The sequence below is a fragment of the Epinephelus lanceolatus genome, chromosome 18, assembly GCF_041903045.1.
Source record: "Epinephelus lanceolatus isolate andai-2023 chromosome 18, ASM4190304v1, whole genome shotgun sequence".
In the NCBI taxonomy this organism is placed as follows: Eukaryota; Metazoa; Chordata; class Actinopteri; order Perciformes; family Serranidae; genus Epinephelus; species Epinephelus lanceolatus.
In genome coordinates, this window is record NC_135751.1 from 16219356 (window position 1) to 16243225 (window position 23870).

Here is a 23870-nt window from a genome sequence, read left to right on the forward strand (position 1 = left end):
CAGTTATTTTATGCTGTGAAAGTGTGTCAGCATCATTTTTCTTTTAATTAAGAAAATGTAGCTCCAAAAGGAAAGTGCTGTCTGACAGCAAGGTAAAGTGGTTAAAATATTGTAAATAAAGCATCCACTTGGACTGATGTTAATTTGTTTTATAGGTAGGCCTTTTTTTAAGTGTCTAAAATACTTTTGCTGTCAACTCTAATCCACAGCAATAGCTGAGCTTCTGGGGTGTCTGTTTCTGCAAACAGGGAGCACACAGACGCCATCTTACCCTCCTAAGACCCTGTATATCCTCACTTGAAGACATCACATTTTGGGTTTAGTGGACCTTATACTTCATTATGCTTACTTTAGACCTGTTGTCCTCATTCGTGGACACTTTTTTGTGCCATCTAGTGGTAGCATAACCACAATACACTAATCCATGTAAAAACAAGATGGCAGCCATCTCTCTGCCAAGTCAGTCTGCAGCCAACCCTGGCACAAAAGTGTACAAGGTCCAAAACATGCTTAAATGTAATGGCTGATACTTGTTTATTTATGATTAAAAACAGCTGTAGTTTGATGTGCTGTACAAACTTTACCAATTTTAGCAACAATAACAAGCTAAGACGTTAATTAGAAAGTCTACTTTGAAGATATTGGGACTTCATTATCGTTGACAGTGTTTAGATTTTTATACTTATTAGGTCCTACTGATCCCAAATAGCTAGGAGAAATTCAAAATGCATACTATTCCTTTAAGGACTATTCCTTTAAGTTCAGTGCACTTGTTTTAAAAATCTTGCACTTGTGATTTTTGTAAATTGAATATATCATTAATCTGTTGTGAAACGGCATTGAATTTGGCAAAAAGTGCGCTATGACTTGTTTAGGACTTGAAATATGAAGCTAGGGATCTGGGACTTGCCTCGGGACTTGTGACTTGCAAAGCATTTACTTTGTTCCAACCTCTGAAAAGCCATAAATAACTGTGAAAGCAGAAGCTCTGAGAACATAGACTTTATTTATTTCATATAAAAATGACACAAAAACTTCCAAAAAAAAAAAAGTTGAACAGGTGCTTCAGCTAATCTTCACAGGGACAAGAGCTGGCCTGCCTCACAGACATGATCTCCCTGGGGAACACACAGAGGGTCGTACCACTTTCACACCATCACCTCAATCAGCTCACATCCACTGCATACAAAGACAAACCTGTACAGTGAAACCACCAGCAGAGGCCGGGTTAAGCCTGGGACACACCGCTGCACCCTTTACACTCCTCCTTCCTCTCTTCCTACATCCCTAACTCCTCCTTGCACTCCTCCTTTTTCCCCCTTTTTTCCTAAGTCTAGGTTTTCCTTTTTTCACCCTTCTTCTTTTTGACCCTTCTTGTCCCTGAGTCCTCCTTCTCTGATTGGTTCCAGACGTGCCACTGAGCTCTTCTTGCCGACTCAACATTCCACAGCTGGAGACTGCACACACTGACACACGCACGCACACACACGCACTCACACACACTCACACTTCTTCGTAGTCCCTCTCCTCCTCCCTTCCCCCTCTATCTTAGTCCAACTCACGGAGCAAAAAAAGCTGGGTTTTTTTTTCACAGCAGCTCTGTGAGACACCAAAAGCCTCAGACTGAAACGGCTCCAAAGCATTCCTGCAAGCGGAGAGACAGAAATGCACTCAGAGGCAAGAGCTGAGGGGGAAAAGGAAAAAAGAAAAGTTTGAGGAGGCAAATGAACTCTGAAAAATGCGGTCATTACGCCACGCAAATGTGAATGAAATCTTAAAATGACGTAGAAAAAGAATGGAAGGAGGTTTTCTTGAAGGAAATAGTGAATTCACTTTTAAAACATTCTTTGGCTCTCATATATATACAACAGTGTCATTCACTCCAGGGATGTTTTCTTTAGTGGGGCAATGAGAGGTTCAAGTGTTGGCAATTATCCCATAAAAGTAGGAACGTTTCCAAATGTCTTCACCACTCGTATTTAAGTCAAAACACATCATAAAACCTGCATCATTAAAAAGACAAAGAGAGAAAAATATCCAGGAGATAAAACATACAGAGAAGTGAGCTCCATAAAAAGATGAATCAGACAAACCCCTTTACACGGTGCATACAAAGAGAATAACTGCCCTTAAAAATTGCTGAATCAGCACCAGATGGTGACACGAAGAGCCAAAACAAACAAAAACGTGCCTTAAAGGAATGACTAAAGGCAAGCGGATGATTAAGATTGAATACGCTCAAGATAATGGTAGAAAGTGCCAAAATGTACACGGAGCCCTGGAAGTTGAGAGTCAGCCAACCTCCAGTCCTGCAGTACCAAAAAAATAAAACAATGTAGTCTCCTTAAAGACCACCTTTCAATACTAAGTACAGCAACTTAGTTTAATGTGCACAATTCTAGTGTACTGCCCTCAGACGGTCACCACTAATAATGGTCCCTGTCACCCTCCACACATTCACATTTGGACTTCTTCCTCCTCTGCTCGTTCGACAGCTGGTGCTGACGTGTCAGATCAGAGAGGAGGAGAGAGGCAGACTCACAAAAACCGCACATGCATCATCAGTATCAGTTCTCTACAGCTGCACAGATCATGACAAATCAATGGGAAGGACATGAATGCGACAAAACAACAAAAACACACCTCAAGTTCAGGTAAATACTGTCATGGCAATACAGAAAAAAAAAATTCAAAAAGTGACTTTGGTCCTGAAGAAGACTGTGGCTGTGCATTTAAGAGACAAATGGTTTTAGTTAGGAGTCGATCTGCGGCTGTGATGGTACATTTTTTGCTTTGTTAGTCTTTCAATCAAAGTGGGAACGAGAAAGCAAATATACACCGAGTAAAACTTTACATTGGCACCAGGGAAGACAGCAAGGAGTCATTTCATAAAACCGATTTATGTTGAACTTTTCCAGCTGCGATAAAACTGACTTCCCAGTGGATCCATTTATGGCCTTCATGGATGTTTTTGGGGCAAAGCTGTACATATGGAAGGATCTGATTTGTCTGGAGAGACATTGGTAGAGCTGTTAAGTCTTGGCAAAAGAGGATTGAGAAGGCGGGGATTCAATTTAAAATTAAACATCTGCTGCGCTCTACACAGCCCTTCAGCACTTTAAAAATCTTTTTTTTTTCGTTTTTTGGTTTCAAAAGAGTCAACAAAAACATAAATGCCACAATGTGTATCTGAGTCAGCGCGTTAAAATCAGCCTCTCCTGTTTCAGTTCAGGTCCAGTCCTGGGTTGGGTCGCTGCGAGGCGGCTCTGCTACTCCGCCTGCTCGTTCAGCTCCATGTCTGACACCAGGATGTTCTTCTCAATCTGCTCTGTGAGGCTGGAGTTGGTGCGGCTGTACCGGGCCCCTTCATAGGAGCCCCGTGACCCAACAGTTCGCCGACGGTACAAGTAGATCACGCCGACGATTAGCGCCACCAGCACCAGAGCCGTCACCAAGACAACGATCACAGTGGGCAGGTGGTCGCTTTGCGCTAAGGAGAGGTAGAAAAAGGATGCCAGGATTAGTATAATTTATTCACTAGTCAAACACAGACATGTATATTAAAGGCACAGTTCACCTCAAAATAAAAGAATCATATTTTTACACTTACCTGTAGTGCTATTTATCAGTCTACATTGTTTTGGTGTGAGTTGCTGAGTGTTGGAGATACCAGCCGTAAAGATGTCTGCCTTCTCTCCAATACAATGGAACTAGATGGCACTCAGCTTGTGGTGCTCAAAGCGCCAAAAAAATACCTTTGTAAAACTCAACAGCAATGTCTCTTCCCATAAATCATGACCCAGTTACTAAAGATAATCCACAGACCTCGTTGTGAGCAGTTTCATGAAGGAACTATTTTCTTTCTTGTGAACTACACACACCAACGACATCACTGCGCAAAAGGAAGCGTGCATCTACTTGTAAATTCTCCTCAAAATTCAGCGTTATCTAAACTGATAAACAGCACTACAGGTAATTTGCATTTTTGATTTGGGGGGTGAACTGTCCTGTTTAAGTTTTAAAGTGAACAGAACAACATGGCAGCAGGTAATCATACTTACATGTTACAGCTGCGGTTTCAATACCTGCAAATGAAGGAAGGAACGGTTAGTAAAACTGATCACTTTAAGTATTTGGCAGTCATTTTAATAGCACTTGATCTCATCCTCCTCTGGGTGATTTTCTCTCAATGCTACAATCTATTTAAGGGTTTATACGTATGTATAGTTTGTAAATCTCTTTGAGTTGATAGGCCATATTTGATTCATTGATTGGTTTGATAAGAAATTACTTAATTTGCTCTGATCTCTTTGACTAGATCTCAAACTCAACAACTCAACTTGATCTGATTCTGAGAGTGACTGTCTCATGACTAAAGTGGTTCTGTGTGTGCTTACTGCGAGGCAGTTTGCAGATGACTCCGTGCGTGCGATTTCTGCAGGAGCCTGGCTTCCACAGGCCGCTGTTGCTCTGGATCCAGAAGCAGGAGTTTGGAGACAAAACAGAGAGGGCCACATCATGCGTCTCCCAGTTGGTGTACGACATCTCCATGTCCTCGCTCCACACTAGACCTCTACCTGCAGCAGGAGCACATGCACACACACTCAGAGGAGCTTCAAGCACACTTAAGCAAAACTGTTTCCTTAGTTGTATCTTTAGGAGAGCTAATTTGTCATATCGTGTTCTGCCTGACATCTGTTTAGTCATAGAGGTTTCCAATATAGATTCAGTTCTTCCCATTAGCTTACTGGGTATATTTCAGGGCAATTCAGCCAAATTATCTAATTGCACTGGCAGATAATAATGCAGCTTAATGAATTAACTTTCCTGAGATAATGTACCTTGCTTTATCACATTTTTTTGACACGAGAAAAACAGTCTTAATTAGGTTTCCTCTACTTAATTAATTGTTTTATAATTAATATATATAAGAAATCAATCTGGTAAAACTCATTAAATTAATAGAATTATCTGCAAACAGAGGAAGATAATTTCACTACAAGCAGCCTCAACATGGATTTTTTTTTTTTTTCTTAATGAAAATCTGAGGGTTTTAAGTTTGCTGCTGTAGAGAGAGATGGAACGGACTGTCTGATGCAATGTTGCTGGACCTTTCACGCTGATGCCCAGCCAAGCTCCATGTGCCTGCTCTGCATAGCTCTGGATGTGTTCCCATACAAATCCGTTCTCCGTCTCATCTAAGATGGAGAGAAGTTCAGCTCCCGCTGGAAGAGAGAAAAATAAAGAAATACACAAGAGATGGGACAAAAAGAGAAATGAGAATTGATCATGTTGGAAGATTTAACAATAGTGCAGACAGTGAATAACACCTCTAAGTTTAGATATATTGATGCATTTTATCAATTATGTTTGCAGCAGAGATGGTCAGAAGTATTGCACTTCATTGGCTTTCAAATCAGTATCATGAACTGTACGAGCAGTAGGGCTGCTCAATTACGACAAAAGTAATAATCATGATTATTTTGGTTAATATTAAGATCATGACTACTCAACAACTTTGAAAACATCATGCATTTATTGAGCTTAAAACTTCTTTTTAACTGTGTATTTTCCTTAACTTTAAACATAATTCAACTGAAAATCAAATAAAAAAGTAAATGTACAAAAATCAAATAAATAAATAAAATAAATAAATAATATATCATATATAAATGTAAATACAGCCAAGAGGAAAGGGAGAGACCCTGCGCTGCTGGCAGATGAGCTCTGGTCTGTGATCACTCCAAGCAGCATGCATGGTCATGAATTACAATATAATATGATTGAATATATTCCAGACTTTTTCCCTGATGGTCTGAATAAGTTGCCAGATTTGTTTTTAGTCGCTTTTTAGAAATTAAGTCACTAAGAGGGTCTGAAAAGTTGCTCAATCTAGCAATAAAGTTTACAAGTTGGCTGCAAAGGCACTGGATTTTTGACACAAGACAAAATGAAAGCATCCGTGTGAAACAGAAAGTGGCACAAAAATTGAACCTCAATTATCTTGTTATAATAATCGTTGGAAGCCAAAATCATGATTGAAAATAAAATTTGACCAATTAACCAGCCCTAATGGGCAGCACAGCAGGAAAACAGCAGAGGTGTGAAGGGGTTTCTGAAACTCTACCTTTTTTACAGGATGTGCGAGCATCCTGCTGCAGTCTAAGAGTTTGCAGGTTGAAGGCGTAACAGTGGTTTCTAAAAGGCACCCACGCCCACTCTCCCAGAGAGTGAGGGCACTGGCCGGGGTAGATCCACTCGTGAAGCACAGGCTCCTCTGGCAAAGTAAAAATAGCAGAAAAGATGTTTTCAGTGATTTGTTATTTGCATTTGTGCAACAAGTTAATTAGCAGGTATTGCTGTTACATCACACACACATACCACCAATCTGACAGATAGCAGCCTCCAGTTTAGCCTCACAGGAAGTCATAGTCCACTGGCCAGTAGTGGTCATGTGACCACATCCAGCCGTCTGATGGGGCTCCCCATCTTTCCAGTTTGTATACGACAGTTCTTCTTCACCCAGCCAGGTGAAGCTCCGTCCCTGGAAACATAAAAAAAGCTGCTGTTAACTGCAGTTTCCCTCAGCCTGGAAAACAAAATCGCACTTGTTGACCTCTGTTAATATGAGATATACTGTAAATTAATAGGCTTACTCCATAATTGTAGATACCGATCCAGGCAGGCCGGCGCAGGCTGTTGATCAGCAGTGTAAGGTAAGCCTGCTGGTAGGGATCCCTCACCATGGCCAGGGTCCCATTCAAAGACTCACAAAGGTGCAGAGCCCCGGTCCAGTCCAGACGCTTCTCCACAACCCGGTAAGTCACTCCACCCAGTTCCACAGGCTTTGACAGGGAGGTGGGGATAAGAGCCGGGGCCGGAGGGATACCTGAGTCTGAAGAAACCACAAAGTCGTTTGTTTGTGGTGCAAATATTCTTCACTTTTAAAGCAGACATCGTTGCGGTTATTACTCAATATCACACCTTGTTGCCTCTGACAGAGGAAGCCATTACTTTCCATCTCACAGGCTCGCGAGGCCCACATGCCCGTGTTCTTCTGTGGGTTCCCATGAATCATCGCCACACAGTTTCCCTGAGAGGTGACAGTGAAATGAGAACAGGAACACATCGAGGGCAAAAGCATGACACATGAGCTGATAGGTGAGTGCTGTGGGTACCGGGGTCCTGTTGTGGTGTGGTCCGCTGTTGTCGAGTGGCTCTCCGGGAGCCCAGTTGGTGTAGCTGAGCAGGCTGGCCTTGGCCCACTGGAAATGACCTTTAGAATCTGAGGTCAGACCCACCCAAAGGTCAACACTGGCATTGCGAAGCAGGGTGGTGACAAAGGCTGTGAGGAGAATTGATTGCATCAGTGTGCATGCGTGTGGTGAGACACTTATAAACAGTGATAAATATGGGAATAGGTAAACACAAACATGAATATCTAAGTATCAGGCAACTGACTCCTATTATAATAAAGTGACTCATGATATCATACTGCGACTCACAATTATAAATCCTACACATTTTTTACCATGTAAAATAATTATAACTAAAAACTAAGTCATCTACATTCGAGCAGAGAGGTAAGCTCATTAACTTTAGTTGGGTCCGGCACTGCTTCCCTGCTGTTAGCTGTGCCTGCAGTATTCTGCTGTAATTACCTTGCTCCAAATGATTGGACACCACTGCCAGTACACCTCCTTGAATTTCACATTTCAACTTGGCTGCAGACCATGTGACTCGGTCTGGCTGATCAAATACTCTGAAACACTGCAGACACACCAGATGTCAAAGCAAATATCAACAAAACAAGACTGTTCAGGTTAGGATGCTTCACTGCCTGTATGCTATACTTATTTGATGCATTCTAGACATCCTGCATAATTTAAACAATTCAACACAATATAGTTGCATTGTGCTTGATTCTTGGGGCCAGATGCATAAACAATGTGTACGCACAAAGCCATGAGTACGCCTTTTCTCTCACCTAAACTGGTAATGTGCTCACCTCACACAGATTTCAGACCAGGTATGATTCAGGGTAACATGATGAAAAGGAGAATAAATATGACTTGAGAGACAGGTAACATTTTCTTAAAGTAGTTTTGACAGTATCACAGTTTGTGTTATCATTTTTGCAGGCTACATGACGGTCTGTTAACTGTCAAAGGCACATTTAGAAAGTTCATCTTAAATGATTTATGAGTGATGGATTTCATCATTAATCTTATTTACTTTGAGTTCCCTGTTTGTGATGATGATTGAGATTTTCTGCAGAAACATGATGAATTCATGGTACAAACGCTAAAAATATCCACAGCTGTGCATAATGACAGTTGCTCTGGCATCGTTGGAGAACCTTGCCGATGCGACACAGCCAGTGAGACTGTACTTTCTTTACTGTATTTCTCAGTGACAGGTCTAATGAGGGGTGGAGCGGGCACAAGTATCGGCAAATAGATCTTTAAGGGTATTTCTACATCTATTTATGGCAAACTATGGGAGTGGAAATGAGGCTCGTGCACATGTGCCCAGCACCACTATGATTGAAATTTATAAAACCAAATCAGACCTACACACGGCTTCATAAACCTGACCTAAAGAATGCATGTGCATATTTCTGCCTTTGTGCGTACACACTGTTTTAGTCGTGAATCTATACACAGTTTTATACATCTAGACCCTGGTGTGCTGTAGCTCTACCTTATGCTGATAGGAGGACCATCCGTCAGGACAGCCTGCAGGTGGGTGTGGGGATGATGGAGTTGGAGGAATGGTGCCTGTGACATTCACTCTCTTGCAGATGTAGGGCAGGTCAGAGTGGCACTTCTGGTCAGCCCAATCCGCTGTTTGGGAGCGGAAAATACAAGCTCATTTTGTGTACTGCATTTGATTAAGTCTCATGAGGTCTCTTACTTTGGCTGCTTTTACCTTTGCTGGCGGCCAGGCGGACACATTTGCGATCACGGCTGAGTGGGTGCGGCCTCCCGAGAGCCCAGGACACATAATTGAGCACAGAGTGGTCAGACCAGCGGAAGCGGCCATCATTTTCATAGGTGTGAAGCCCCAGCCACCAATTATCACCCTCCACTTTCACCATCTGAAAATGAGAGAGAGACTGTGATGGGGCATGTTGAGGCCACACAGACGTTCTGGAAGGCAGGGCTTGCCTGTTGAAAATGCTGCCAAGCTGAGTATAGACACAATAATTACACAGATCACACACAGGTTGGTGCTTGTTAGGTATTTCCGAGAGTTTTGCTCTCATAAAGCTGGATTGTCTGCTAAATCATGAGTAATTAACTGCATTTTCAGATTAAATTAACTCCTACGAGCGATGATGGACTTATTGATGAAGTGTGCAGTACCTCGCGTAAAGTGTTGGCCAGGAAAGCTTCTTCCGCTGCTGAGTGGACAGACGCCAGCGAAGAATCAAACCAGGAGCAAATTCTCTGGGCCTGGTCCCAAGTGGTGCGGTGGTCAAAAAATTTATACTCAGCCTCCTGGAAGCCAATCCACTCTGGTGAAGTGGCGCCTGACAGATGAGGGATGAGAGGAGAAGGAAAGAAAGTCAGGAGACATAATCGCAAGGTTTTGATATAAGCCCTTAGGAGATCAGCTCAGTATGCGGAGAGAAGTTCAAAGCTAAGAAAACAGGACTGACCTTCAGAGACGTCTGGTTCCTTCTCAACAGTACCTAAAGACACACACAAGATAAAAGTGTATTTAAGACATCCAAAGCACAATGAATAAAAAAAGGGATGTAAGCTTGAGAGACTTAAAGAGAGATGATGCTGTAGGTGGAAACGGGTGTTTCTAAAGAGGAACAGAAGATGTGCAACATGAAAAAGAATACAGAAAGCAATAATTCCAAAGTATGATTTAAAGATGTGCAAATGTACCAACACAGTACTGGGATTTCTACATAGCTCTAGAGAAAATGCCCAGCATTGTTGTACCTCTGGGGATCTTGCAGATCCAGTCTAACTCAGAGTCACAGTGCATGGCCAGCCAGGTCATAGTGCCCAAGTCTGCTGCAGCACATTGCCGGATGTTGTAGTAGTAGCGGCCAAAGTTCTGGTATGTGAACTAAGACAAAAGCAAAGAGCAAACAGATTGTGCTTCAAGCATTTTTTTTACACAGCATCTGTACATCGTTAGGCCGCATAGTGTCTTCACTCACAGCCAGTCCATCACTCCACTTCCAGCTGCCATTGTCCATTGGGTTTCTGCGGTTCAGCCCGATCCAAAACCAGTGCTGCTCATGCTCCTCTGACTCCCTGTAGGGGGCAACATCATCATCATCGTCATCATCTATCATCGTTATCATCATATTACGTCTCATGTCACCTGGTCAGAGGTTCACACCCACCCAAAGGCCTCGTGGAGGACCTGCAGAATGAACTGCTCCTCATCAGGGCTGGTGATACTCAGCAGGTTGGCTCCGTGTCTTCGGCAGGACAGGTGAGCCTGCAGCCAGCTCAGCTTCTGCTCCAGCTGGGAGGAGTGAAACACCTGCACACAAGTGACAAAGGTGTAATAACAGTCTGATTAAATATACAAGTAGTATTAACAGTAATTTCTATAAACAGATATCCACATATGTATGCAGAATCTGCAGGCAGCGGGACAAGTTTGTGGTATCAGAAGCACTCTAGTGTTCCTTTGTAGTAGTTGTTGAGTATTGACCAATCATGTTTGAGCGGGTTTTTGTTGCCTGCAGGTAAACTGTGTCTGTGTGGAGAGCAAAAGATGCACAACATACTGGCTGAATACAATCTCTGAAACCAATCAGCTAGCATCTGAGCTATTTTTCTAATTTATCTGTATTCATATGCTGATATCAGATTATAAAGATTAGCCAGGACATTGTCTGGACCAAGCTGTGAACAATAACCAGCGCAATGAAGAGGAAGTCTTGGCTGGGATATCTGTTCACGACCAGAACCCATGAAATATTGCCCATTGCCATCAGTGGCTTTATCGTCATCAGACAAGATTGTATTGTACCCTATAAAGATATGCCTTTCTCACAGTTGAATAACAGTTGAATGCTATACACTATATAAGCTTTTGAAAATACATTTTTAGATATGCCAAATGTTACAAATATCCAATTTTCTCTGGATCAATTTACATTACATTACATGCAATATTTGTTTCAGCGTTTCATAATAAATTACTTCAGAATTACATGAACAAAGCCTATCTGTTAATAATAGAAATGTAATTAAACCAACACAGGAGCAATAAAAAATGAGAACACAGGATAAACCCTAGAGTCTATCTGATGAAACTTTATGAAAGTCCATCCTCTACATGTAGCTGTAATATTATTAACAGACTGAATAAGACACTTGAAAAGCATGAGGCTAGATTATTTTTCACTCTGAGGAAGCTGAAATTTATGTTTCCAAATCAGCTTGAAAGCATTAGTTATTCCACTTTGTAAAAATCATATCTACATTCCGCACATTCTAAAATGAGAAAAGGGTAATTAACTACTCAAATATTAGCCAAGGCCATTTTAGTATACAGGACTGAATTAATGATTTAATGAAAGCCAAAGTGTGACTGAAATTAAAAGACACTTCTGGCAGAGTGGTGATGGTGTGAGACTGTGAAACATCGCTGGGGTGAACCTTGTAACAGTAGCGCAGGTTGCTGTTGCTCTTCCAGCCGCTGGGACAGGCGCCGCTGAGGCTCGGGGTGGGCTGAGGGGCGGGGGGCTCGGGGCTCAGAGACGTGTCCTGGTTCTGACGGCAGATGAATTTCGCCTTCGATGACGCACACTCCCTCACCTCCCACAGACCTGTTGCGAAGCCCGTCGCCATGGAAACGCAGCCGCCGCGGACTTTAACTGAAATAGATACAGGGTGAAATGTAGGTGAGTGGAGAGAGAGAGAGAGGAAGACGCTGCACTGATGAAATGTGTGAAAATAGAGGAAAGATGAAGGGGGGGTGGGGGTGGGGTGGAAAATGTGATTACACATTTCTTATTAGACAATTATGAGTGTCGGATGCTGCTAAAACAAGGGCAACAGAACCCACACACTGGGAAAGTGTTCGCTATTAAAGATATTAACACATATGAAACCAACAATGTGATATACCTGATGTTATATTATCCTGTGGACTTGATACACAGGCAAAACTTCCAGACTCCTCAAAAACAGTCTCAGAAGACAGATGTACCATCAGAAACTAGACCAAAAGAGCCCTGTGGTGTGATGTGATGACCCACTTCAGTGTAATGAACCACACTGTTGCCTCTTTCAGTTATATTGGAAGAAAACAGGAAACATGTCCAGTTACCAGCAACCAGGGTGCAAACATCAAATCCTTCTCTTGAAACAAGAACTAGTCTGAAACTAAACTCTGAACACTGTGTCACCTAAGGATCTCACTGAGGAAATGAAACATTCACTTGTTTGGTGACTCCCTACACCCACTACTTGTCAGTTAGATCCTTTGTGTATTACTTGTCATTTGGTCTCTCTACTGATGGTCTCTGGCTGTAAGTATTGTACCTTATATAGGCTAGGAAAGGTAGAGGCACCTCTTAAGTAGTTTCCCTTACTTGATGATGGCCTATTAGCTTGATGGTGGTTAAGGACACCCTAAAGAGTATCTTACTCTTAATGTATATATATATATTTTTTTGTACATATACACCGATCAGTCAATGCAATGTTCTGTTGGGAAACCTCGGGTTCTGACATTCATGTGGTTGCCACCTGACATGCTCCACCCACCTGAACACCAGTGCAGAATAGGAAGGTGACAAAGAGTTCAAGGTGTTGACTTGGCCTCCCAGTTCCCCAAATCCCAATCTGATCAAACATCTTTGGGACGTGCTTGTACCCCACCTCACATCATTCAGGACTCACAAGATCTTTTACTTGGTTTACTTGGTCTGTAATGGTGTTCAGGTGGGTGGAGCATGTAAAGTGGCATCCACATGAATGCCAGGACCAAAGGTTTCCCAGCAGAACATTGCATTGTAAAAAGATGATCAGTGTTAACCCCTTCACCCACCAGTGGTTTTAATGTTTTGGCTGGTGGCTGGGGATGTTTATTGAGTGTTATCTTACAATACTGAATGCAAAGCTATGTGCGCTATATATTAGTCTGCTATGATTCAATTTTGATTCTACTCAATTCAGGAGCCTGTGATCAATATGAGGCGATATCAGTAAATATCCTCATTGTCACTGTCTTGGCTGCTTGGACGGAAATAGTGACACAGTTGTGCCATGGGAACTTCAAAATAGAGGTCTCTTAAAGATGACGATATGTATTGAGTTTTTTCACTTTATGCGTGTGTGTGTGTGTGTGTGTGTGTGTATGTTTACATGGATGTGTTTGTTGATGTAATATATGCATTTTCTATGTCACAACAGTCACTGGGGTTGTATGACTGCATCATGTGACTATAGTGTATGTATATCTAAGTTGGCACCGTGCACTGTCAACTTTAGTAGTTGTGCTCAAAACGTCACCTAGGTGTAATAAATAAGTGGGCAATGGAGACTTGCAGTGTGCGAGCTGTTTCATATTTCGTGATCTGCTCACTTTTCAAACAGCACCTGCTCTCTTTTGTTTGGATATGTGTGCATTCTCCTACTTCAGCATTTCCTGTAAACCCAGTCTGGGCTCTATTTCTCTATTTCCCCTTATGGATCCTCTTTATGAATCATATTTTAAAAAAGTGGTGCACCAGAAGTGGAGTTCTCCATGACGATATTGTTTTATTTCAATATAAAGACATCATTCTGTAAGTGTAATGCTCTTTTATCACATAGAAATACTAGGGCTTTTCTCTTATCACATCATGATACAATCACAGGCTTAAGAGCATTAAAGAGAGCAAATAGAGATGTTGGATTTGAACTGTAATCTCTGCTACAACTGTGCCTCAGGTGCAATCTTGGGTGTTGAATTCATGAATATCATGAGAATATAATAAGGGTTCATACTATGAATATTGTCATCCAACAAAAACCCACAGATTACTGTAAGTTAAACATTTTCAGAAAGGTCCTTCAAACAGACAAGTCAACAAGCGCAACAAACCTCAGCTATAATCTGTGCAGAGGTCAGGCAGTTCATATCTTTGGATCTATCGGTAACTGTAAAGCCAGAGGACTCGCCCACAACTGTTTTGTGCGCCTCCAGGTCTGGTTTAGAAATTATGGAGAATCCAAAATCCATGATAGCCTAAATTCTGTTTGCTGCCTCATTCCTGTGGTGCAGCAATGACTATTCGTTTGAAGTGAAAACTCAAACTTACAGTGTCCTCAACAAACTGCTCCAATTTTGATATATTACATTTAAATCAGAATGTACCCCCACTGGCTGGTTGACTGCTGCTGATAATTTTTGCAGATTGTCAGCTAATCAAAGCTACTTTAGGGCCAAATCAGGATATCAGGAGTTGTGAGTCTGTATTTTGGCCAAAGCAAAAAACACCTGGGTCTGATTTCTTCTTTGTAGATTAAATCCAGAAATGGCTCTAGTTCAGAATGGACCTCATGTTGGAAATTTCCAGCTATAGAAGTGAACCCACACCGCAACAGAAATGAAAGGAATAGGCAGTATAATGACCCCAATCTGGTCATTCTGTAATGAATTATCAGATAATATTTGCAATTCAATTTGTGATTAAGCCCATTCAAACATGACATTTGTGACCTGCACCTGGCTGGTCGCGATTCCAGTTGGTGTAGGACACTTCATCCTTGCTGAGCCAGTGGAAAGAGCCGGGGCTGCCCTGGTCATTGAGGCCGATCCAGAAGGAATCACCAGAGCGACCGAACACCAGGCTGTTGACAAATGCCTGCTCGAACCTGTAAAGATTTAAAGGGACTTTAAGAAAGGCAGCGCTGACAAAACTCACTGTGATGTCTGTGTGTGTCGGTCAGGGTAAGTGTGCATTGCTGTACACACACCGATTAGTAATGGTAACAAGGGCGGCTCCCTGGTCCTCACAGGACTTCCTGGCTTCATCAAAGGTAAACAGATCTTCTCCCACCCAGTAACAAGCTGGGCTGCGCCACTTCCAGCCCTGAGAGGAGACGAGAGTTGGATATGGAAAGGAAAATTAAAAGAATAATGGCATGGCATTGTTATATGCCATGTGGGTGTTGCTGTAAAGAAGCCACAAATTCTAAAATGTGGATGCTTCACACACATCTTCAACCCGGCAGCACAGAAGATATATACAATCAGCACAGTTTCAAGATGGACACCGATTCAGTATCTGACCAAATGTCTCCCCTTCTGTTCCTGAGTTACAACATAATGGCTAGAAAAGTGGTACCTTTACCCTCCAAATTCTAGTTCATCCTTGAGTCTAAGTGGACGTTTGTGCCACATTTGAGAAATTCCTTTAAGGAGTTCCTGACATACTTTCACAAGAATAGGATGTAGGGACAAACTAAAAACATAGTGCCTCTCGCCACGGCTGTCGCAGGCATACAAATAAATGAATAGCACAAATGTCTATGAAGGCCTTGCTACACTTTGAATTCACTAATTCAGTCATTTAAAACCTGGATCTGGCTGTGCATCAAAAGACACTCAAAGCCAGACAATCATGCAGATTTCTGGGTACTGTCTAAATCTCAGTTATATTGGTGCTCTGTAAATGGAAGGAAAGTGCAAAATTTCAAGTGAGTCAGGCATTTAAATCGGTCATGTTTCAATAGCACCACCCACCTAGGCAAAGTTTAGGAGCTGAGGCAATTTACAGGCCAAAAACAAATTGGAACAACTGAAGGAAAATGGAAAATCAAATAACTGAGAACTATTTTGGCGAGGGCATTCTGGATATGTGAAAAAAATGTGTTTGACCAAAAAATTGAGAAAAAAAAGCCTCTCAGACAGACAAACAAGCAAGACCTAAAACATGTCCTCCTTTGCAGTGGTAAAAAAAAACCCATAAACTGTGTATCTCAGAGGGTAATTTGATGCCATCTTAACAGTCAAAACAGAAGTGAATCCACTTAGAGCAGTCAACTGTATCCCAAACGCAGAATAAAAAGAACACGTCTAAGCATGCAGAAATAACTTTTCTCTGGCCTCGGTCCCTCCTGACAGCCCGTGTAGGCCCACTGTAGTTGCAGACGTGTACAGATGCAGAGCGAGCCAACACGCAGAAGGTCAACAGGGGTGAGGTTTTGCAGAAGAACGATCGTGAGAGACAGTTCGTATACAGCTTTGTGTGAATAAGCCCAACCTCGGGCTTTTTGCACAACCACAGTTTGGCATCCAGACAAAAACCTCAAAGATTACAGCTGCTGGAGAGGTTTGATCTGTTGAAGCTCACATCTCCTCAACACACTTTCCCATCCCTCCTTTGCCTGTCTTACATCAGTTTTGACTTATTGCATGTTCCCAGTAGCGTGTTTTGAAACATATTTCAACTCGAATCAACTAGTATTCATGTCCTCAATCATTTGAAAACAACATATTGAATAAAAGGTGCTATGAATTTTTTTCCTTCCACTTGGGGCAGTGATACCAAGCTGTAAATGCAACATTGACACATCATTACCTTTAATGAGGAACTTATCATAAAACAGTTGCAGATTTACATTTAGCAGTTACCTAGCAACATTATCACTCAGCCCTGTTTTTGGTCTCCACCAACTCCTGAGGGGAATGTCTGGCTCTGTAGCTGCTAAATGCTCCACTGTGTTCACCAGCTAGTCACTAACTGTGTCTGTCTGCTGTTTGGTGCTGAGCAGGTCATGTACAGTGGGGTTTTTAGAGCTTTTATGTTGAAAACAGCTGCGGCCAAAAGCTGCACTATGAGACCGGTGAGAGTGAACCAAAACAAGTTGCAGCCTGACAGCTAAACAATGAGCTGAAACTCACTTTAAAGTGTCGTAAAGCCGAGGGAAGCTGCAGATTTCAGTGATAATTCTTTGTAGGTTCGCCTACACGCAACCCCTTTCATACTGTCACATTGTTTTCACATTGTTTAATAATACTTTGTTATTATTTTGTTAATTCTAGTTCTGTTATTATCTTTATTGACGTTAATTTCATTTTTGAGAAATACTGTACTTTGACTGTCGGTCTGTTGAGGATATCATATGTCTAACAAGTCGAAGCTAAGTGTTTTTCATATACTTTTACAGCAAAATGTGTTGTCCATAAATTTGTAAGGCAACACTAAAACTCTGCTGCAATGTCAGGTTTTAGGAAAGTGCAGTAAATAGGATATTCTATTTAATGTGTAAGTTATAACAAGTAGTTTGTGCGCAAGTAAATATATTTATATGCTGGCAAAACAACGAGATAATATTCCTCATTTTTCATTCTTGACTAATTTAAAGGACACAGATGCTATGTTGGGCATATCCAAAGTCTGGCCTAATTTTAAAAGGCCTGCAGCTAATTATTCAAAATATACTATATGTGGCCCACTGCAGAATATTGGTTAATGAAGCAAGTTCACTTAATTTTTATTTTCACCTCACAATGGCGAGTCTATTACACAGTTTGTAGAGATGCACCAAGTAGGAACTATACAGGTGGAACTAATGTGTTCTCATAAACAGATGGTACACAAGCAAACAAATGGTTACCTAGCAGTAGACATTTCCTGCTAGATGTGTAAATCACAACTTTTCCACGACACAGTATCGTATTGATTCTTTGGACAAGTCTGGCACGATGCGATTTTGATTCAATTTAATTCAGAGGCCTTTGTTTGATATGACACAATGTTGTAAAGTAAACTGTTTGAATGTTTAGGAAGGAGGTGTACTTGTACGGAAATGGTATTTCAGTGGTAACACAGCCATGGGAATCTTACAATAAAGGCTTATCTTACAGATGGAGATATTTCTTGATGTTTTCACTTTGCATCGATGACAGACTATTGGATCGTTGTTCATTGAATATATGTATTATTACATCTGTTCTAGGTAGCAGACATGGCCACAGCACAGAAGCTTAAAGTCGACAGGGCCGCTGCCTTCAGGAGTGGTGGAAAGTTGCAGCTGCTGCAGTTAGCTCATTTGTATGTGATCTTTATGTTTTTTAACAACCTATATGATCAGGAAGCAGCTGGCCCACAGTTATTTTCACACTGTCTAATCTGGCTCCCATTTAAAAAACTTTGGACACCCCTGTGCTATGTTAACTAGAGATTATGTATCTCTCACACTTGTCACTTATTTTGCATTGAATATGTAAACACCTTCAGTAGAGGATGAAAGAAAGGGAGGTGGTATATGTTTTAGGAATGCTAATCTATTTGAATAAAATGTTAACATTGGTATAATGTTTTTAAAGCGGTGTTACAAAGAACATTTTAAGAATAGTGTCACAAAATATGTGATTGTTTCTACTGCACATTCGCCTACTTTAAAATAACTACATTCTTGGAGCATTAAAGAAACCTTGCCACTGAAAACATATTTTTAGGATATTTCTAGACAACGTTGCCCTGCCTTTAAGAAGAGCATTCTGGAAAATAAGAGCAAACTTCCCCCTGAACACATCACCAGGACATTGCATTGTTTGTTTAGAATGTTTTTAGAACTTAAAATTTCTAGCTAGGAGGGGCGCTATTGGACTCAAATCAGAGGCTGTGTCTTCAAGCAGTTAAATAAGAGAGAGCCCTCACATTGTCAGTCATTGTGGGGGCCCCCTGATGAGTGAGGGGCCCTAAGCAGCTGCTTACACCCCAGGCCGCCGCTGACATTAGACATCAGTGTTGTCTCATCGCTCTGTTTATTCACACATGAAGCAACTGAGCCATCCTGATAATAAAATCACTGAATCTGGAAGTATGAGGCAGACAAATGCAACACTACTGTAACGAGTGACTGACCCAGTGAGTAAGTAAAATGACAGCACTACAGTGATGAGCACTCTGTTACATTTTTTGAATAATGAGCACAGCGCTGGATGGGGTATACGGCTCAGGGTTCATGTGGTGTAATGTTGCTGAAGCGGTCAGCGGGCTTTCTGTCATTGTTGTTTCACATGTTGCGTGAAGTGAGCTCATCCGCTTGAGACAAACTGCACCGCCGCAGGACCCTGCAGCATGTGCCATGCCAAATGACCCCCGTCACGTTACCACCCATGATGCCTCGCTCCCCAAGAAGAGGGGTAGACATTCATTACACCAAACAGTCCATACAAAGATCTTTGTTGAACGTAACAGCTGAGAAACAGCATGACTCAAAACGTCAGATCGTTTACACCGTAAATCAACGCTTAGCAAAGATATACACAAACACACGCTATGATTACTCAACATGTCACACATGAAACCCTATACTGTCCACTCAGCAGCATTGGTCAGGTAGGAACGAGTCAGGTATGAGAGGCTTAACGTCTCATATGGAGAGAATTATGGTCTGGGAAATCAGAGACAGATGAAGATAGATCCTCCAGATGGGATTTAATTCAGCATGTGGGTACAAGTAGTGGGCGTCTTTTTTGTTGTATGCACTGAACACACTTGTTGAATGAAGACACAAACAACATGTCTCAATTTGTATGCTTTAAAATCTATTACCTATTGTGTGTTTTGTTTTTTGGGCCATGGGAAAGTACAATTTGTGTTCAGCCTAGGGAAGAGTGTATGTCCAGAGTTCATTTTATCTGGAGTGCCTGTTCCAGCCTTATAATGGAGTGATTTATATTACAGTTACAGACTGGGGGCGGACTAGTGGACCAGTGGAAGGGTGAGAGATGAAGGGGAGTGCTGGGAGAAGGGGTTAAAGGTGAAAGAACGGCTGAAATACTTATGATAATAATTATGCCCTCAGCAACACTGCTGACTGTCAGCAGCTGGAATAAGAGCACAGAAATGCTGCAGGACTCTAAATAGAGTCTTTGTGGAGTAAAACTGAGATTTAGACAAGACAAAACACAGAAAAACGTATCTAGTCGAGATTAAAAAAAATCAGTAATCTTGAGCATAAGCAGTACACATCGAGGAGAAAATGAAGTAGTAGCAGTAAATGCAAAGAAAGAAAAAGAGTAGTACTTGTTTGCAGTCTTGGTGCTGTGGCTTCCCATCACTCTTTGTTCCTGGTTTCTTGCAGATGGAGGCCAGAGTCAGATTACAAGGGCTGTCATCCCAGCGGCCCTCCTGCACACGTAAGCAAGACACAAACAGAAAGAGAGAGCACAGCTGTTAGATATATACAGACGGAGGCAACTCGCTGACAGTGAGAGTCCATTATTTTGAGGTGATTAAGGCCCCGGACTCTGGGGGTCAGTGTGAGGGTGAAGGAGGGGTCACTCACAGCTCCCCACAGGGAGACGCAGTCTTCTAGGGTGTTGCGGAAGTTGTTGGGTTCAAAAGGGTGCCAGTAGGTGAAGATGACGGGCGTGTGGTCAGTCCATTGGAAGTCCATTTGCATATCAGTGTCATGGAGCCCTATCCAGAGCTGGTCAATGTCTGACAAAGGCAGTGGGGGAAGAGGTATTAGAATTTCAAAGTTCAAACACTCTACTACAAGAAAAAGTTCTGCATTCAAAATGTAACTTAAGTAAAACTACAAAATTATTAGGATAAAAATATTTTTAAAGGAATACTTAACCACCCAAATTACCATTACCATATATTACCATATATCAATTACTCAGCCTGTGTTATTTTGAATTGGTGAAGAATGTTTTTTGTTTCTCGCATGCCTCAATGGTAAACAAAGAATCCAAAAATGAAGAAAACTTGTATTTCATACAATAACACAAACTAACTGATCGAGGCAGTGGTAAAGTAGCAGGACTGGATAAGGGGCCGTACACATGCCGCATCTTTAACTGCCTGGAAAAAGGCGAGGTCGGACACTGGGCGCTACTTTTGTGCCTCTTTTTAACCACTTTTGTATTGAAGCCTGATCTGATTCAACTGATATAATTTGGTTCAGGTACTGCATAGGTTTAGTGAGAGATCGTAAACAGAGTAGTGGGGGGTAGTGTAGGTACAAAAATGATGCAGAATGGCCCATTTCAAAATTGCATATATTATGTAATCATTTATAAATAATGTGTTTCACTTTAATGTTGCAGCTGGTAAAAGTGGAGCTAATGTTAATTACTTTACATTAAGGATACACGATAATATCAGCACGTTATTGGTATCAACCAATATTGGCTTTAAAATGAACTATTAGAATCAACCAACACGCGTTTCATTATTTTGCACAATGAATGAATAACATACACAGAAAAGCACTCTATTTCATGTATCTATCTGCCAGTAGGTCATCATAATTAGAGTATGCATGCATAATATGATTAGAAGAGACTTGATGATCACTAAAATTAGGTGGGGAAAAAAGTGGATATATCAATATTGGTTATCTCTCAGAGGGGTTGTTACATATTGGCATATCGGATATCAGCAAAAAATCCAATATCCTGCTGCTTATCTGTAGATTAACCTATAATAATATGTCATCATTAATAGGTTGATTGATGTTTGGTATTAATGATCTGTCAAATGAATGTAGTGAAGTATAAAATACAATATTTCTCTTTGTAATGTAGGGGAGTAGTGGTATAATATAGACCATAAAGTATATCACAATTTGGGAAAACAGCAGTAGGGTTAAAAAGAGGAACAGGGTTTCAACTATGATCATAATGCGAAACTGTCAAACTTTTCCATGAGGTTAAATAACTACACTGGAGCAATTCCATGACCTAAAAATTTGATTCCTCTTTTCATGTGCTGTTTTTCAGCTCAGAGGAACGGCTGAACTGCCTGGTTTCCACTACATTTGAGCTCCTGGAGATGAGAGCATAAAATGTAGGAAAACTGCTGGAAAATACCACTTAATGTTCATATTTGCCTTTCTTTAACAGAAATGTTTACTTTTGTTTTGTTTTTTTTAACAGGAAATACATCCAAATCTATTAGAAACAGTTTTTGAGAGCTGAGCAGAGCTGAACCACCAGAGCAGTCTGCTCCCCGTGCTTAAAATAGAAACTGAAGAATAGAATCTAAAGAGCGTTGTGATAGATTTGAGTGTGTGAACTCTATGCGAACCCGTTGGACTTCAACATTTGTTACACACACTCCTGTTCTTTCTTTCCTCCTCTGTTGAGTGTGAGGATTTCTTTCTTCTATATTTATACAGAAAAATATCAAAATCCCCCACATCCCCTGGAACAGTTTATCTTTACAAAATGTTTATTATCCACTCAGAAGTCTATAACTACTGGGTACCCTGTGGTACAGAGATTGAACTCGGATTTGAGGGAATTTCATTCGACTTCTGGCTCCTAATAGCAATGCCATTCAGAGGAAAAGACACAGTACAATAAGAAATGGACAAATTACCTTTCTTCAGGTTGCGTATGATGAACTCTAGCTCAGGTAAGGTGTGGATGCTGACCAGGTTGGCCTCCATCCTCTGACAGGTTTTCTGAGCTGTATCCCAGTCGATCTTCTCAGAAGTCAGCTTGTAGCAACCAGCCTGAAAGGCCTGCCAGCCCACATCACACTCATATTTCTCATCATCAGCCCACGAGTCTGTGGGAGCAAAAAGATAAGTCCCATCAAAATCTGGACTTTGGCACTGTGGCAGAACTAACGACTATATTTCACTTTAGTGGATTCATGCAAGTGTCTGCACACTGACCGGTAGTGAAGGGGTCCAGGGTGGCATTTGGTCTCTTCTTACAGACATACGGCAGAGCAACAGAGCAATCACGGTTTTGCCAACGACCGGATGACTCAGTTCTGATCACAGCGCAGTTCTCTTCCTCAGCATGGTTTGGCTGGTCTGGAGAGTTAAGAAAAGAAACTCTTCAAAACATCACTAATGCCAAGGTGTCCTTGTTGAAGGCACTTAACCTCCGAATACTCCAGCGCGCCGCAGCAAAAGATGGCGAATTTTCTGGAAGGCCACCAAGTTTGTATTTGAACTCAGAGCAGTGTGTTGCTAAAAATGAGTAAGCAAGCTCATTCAGCCTTCTGTGGGAAATAGATGTTTAAAAAAAGACCAAAGACACTTCAAGCTTTAAAAAAACAAGAGAAGGTTGGGTTGTTTTTATAGTCTAACCTGGCTCCCAGTTGAGATATTTTAGCGGTGAGGAGTCGGCCCATTGCCAGCCTCCCTTGATGTCCAGGTCATTGAGGCCGATCCACAAAGCAGCACTGTAGCCTGTCAGTAAACCTAAAACAGCAGAAAAACATCTTTCTCAAATGTTATGAAATATGACAAAAACCCTCTGTTTTCTCCTTTACAAGATACAGTAAAATAAGACACTCAATAGTGTGCTTCTGATAGAAACCCTACACTTCCACTCAAGCCTAACATTCTCCCCAGTTAGCCATGAGTTTAGCTATCAACACTGTATTGGGTAGATGACATAATTCTTGTATAAGACCAGCCAAAGTGTGGCCTAATATTGACAACAGTGTTACAAAATCCCTATAGTCAATTATTTCTGTCGGGAGAGTGCATGTGCACAACAAATACTTGTAAAAACTATGCTGCAGCTGTGCAGGAAATTCCACTTTTCCTAAATGGCCAATGACGACTAATATTCGACATTCTGTTATGTTTGTCACTAAGCCACCTTTGAGCGGTCAACACACTGCAAATCAAAAACATGTTTTCACCAATTCGACAACATATGTGCAGCAATTTGAAAAAAAAACCTAAAATGACCACCTCGCAGGTGAATGCCTCCGTGAACCAGTCGAGTTTTTCTTATAGCTTACATCCATGTCTGTGAAAACATGGATGCTTCACACACATCTTCCCCGCAGCAGCACAGAAGATCTAAACAATCACCCCAGTTTCAAGTTTTCAATTCAATATCTGGCCAAATGTCTCCCTTTCTCATGCATAACATTATAATTTCACAATGTTGACCTT

General features: G+C 41.5%; 1 protein-coding gene across 1 annotated transcript in view; it reads right to left on the reverse strand.

Annotated features, from left to right (window-relative positions):
* Nucleotides 1–986: 986 nt before the first annotated feature.
* The window catches only part of mrc2 (mannose receptor, C-type 2), a 37875-nt gene continuing 14991 nt past the window's right edge, over nucleotides 987–23870 (reverse strand). The window contains exons 5-29 of the mRNA XM_033645616.2: nucleotides 23049–23162; nucleotides 22626–22769; nucleotides 22325–22516; nucleotides 20280–20434; nucleotides 20018–20122; nucleotides 14952–15067; nucleotides 14701–14849; nucleotides 11643–11860; nucleotides 10373–10515; nucleotides 10184–10280; nucleotides 9960–10089; nucleotides 9665–9697; nucleotides 9369–9535; nucleotides 8932–9100; nucleotides 8704–8846; nucleotides 7662–7770; nucleotides 7179–7345; nucleotides 6985–7093; nucleotides 6657–6895; nucleotides 6382–6544; nucleotides 6128–6277; nucleotides 5112–5225; nucleotides 4398–4577; nucleotides 4062–4085; nucleotides 987–3490 (exon numbers count right to left, since the gene is read on the reverse strand). Of these exons, the coding sequence (XP_033501507.1) occupies nucleotides 3270–3490; nucleotides 4062–4085; nucleotides 4398–4577; nucleotides 5112–5225; nucleotides 6128–6277; nucleotides 6382–6544; nucleotides 6657–6895; nucleotides 6985–7093; nucleotides 7179–7345; nucleotides 7662–7770; nucleotides 8704–8846; nucleotides 8932–9100; nucleotides 9369–9535; nucleotides 9665–9697; nucleotides 9960–10089; nucleotides 10184–10280; nucleotides 10373–10515; nucleotides 11643–11860; nucleotides 14701–14849; nucleotides 14952–15067; nucleotides 20018–20122; nucleotides 20280–20434; nucleotides 22325–22516; nucleotides 22626–22769; nucleotides 23049–23162 (3551 nt within the window). The 3' untranslated portion in view covers nucleotides 987–3269. The remainder of the gene's footprint in view (nucleotides 3491–4061; nucleotides 4086–4397; nucleotides 4578–5111; nucleotides 5226–6127; nucleotides 6278–6381; nucleotides 6545–6656; nucleotides 6896–6984; nucleotides 7094–7178; nucleotides 7346–7661; nucleotides 7771–8703; nucleotides 8847–8931; nucleotides 9101–9368; nucleotides 9536–9664; nucleotides 9698–9959; nucleotides 10090–10183; nucleotides 10281–10372; nucleotides 10516–11642; nucleotides 11861–14700; nucleotides 14850–14951; nucleotides 15068–20017; nucleotides 20123–20279; nucleotides 20435–22324; nucleotides 22517–22625; nucleotides 22770–23048; nucleotides 23163–23870) is intronic.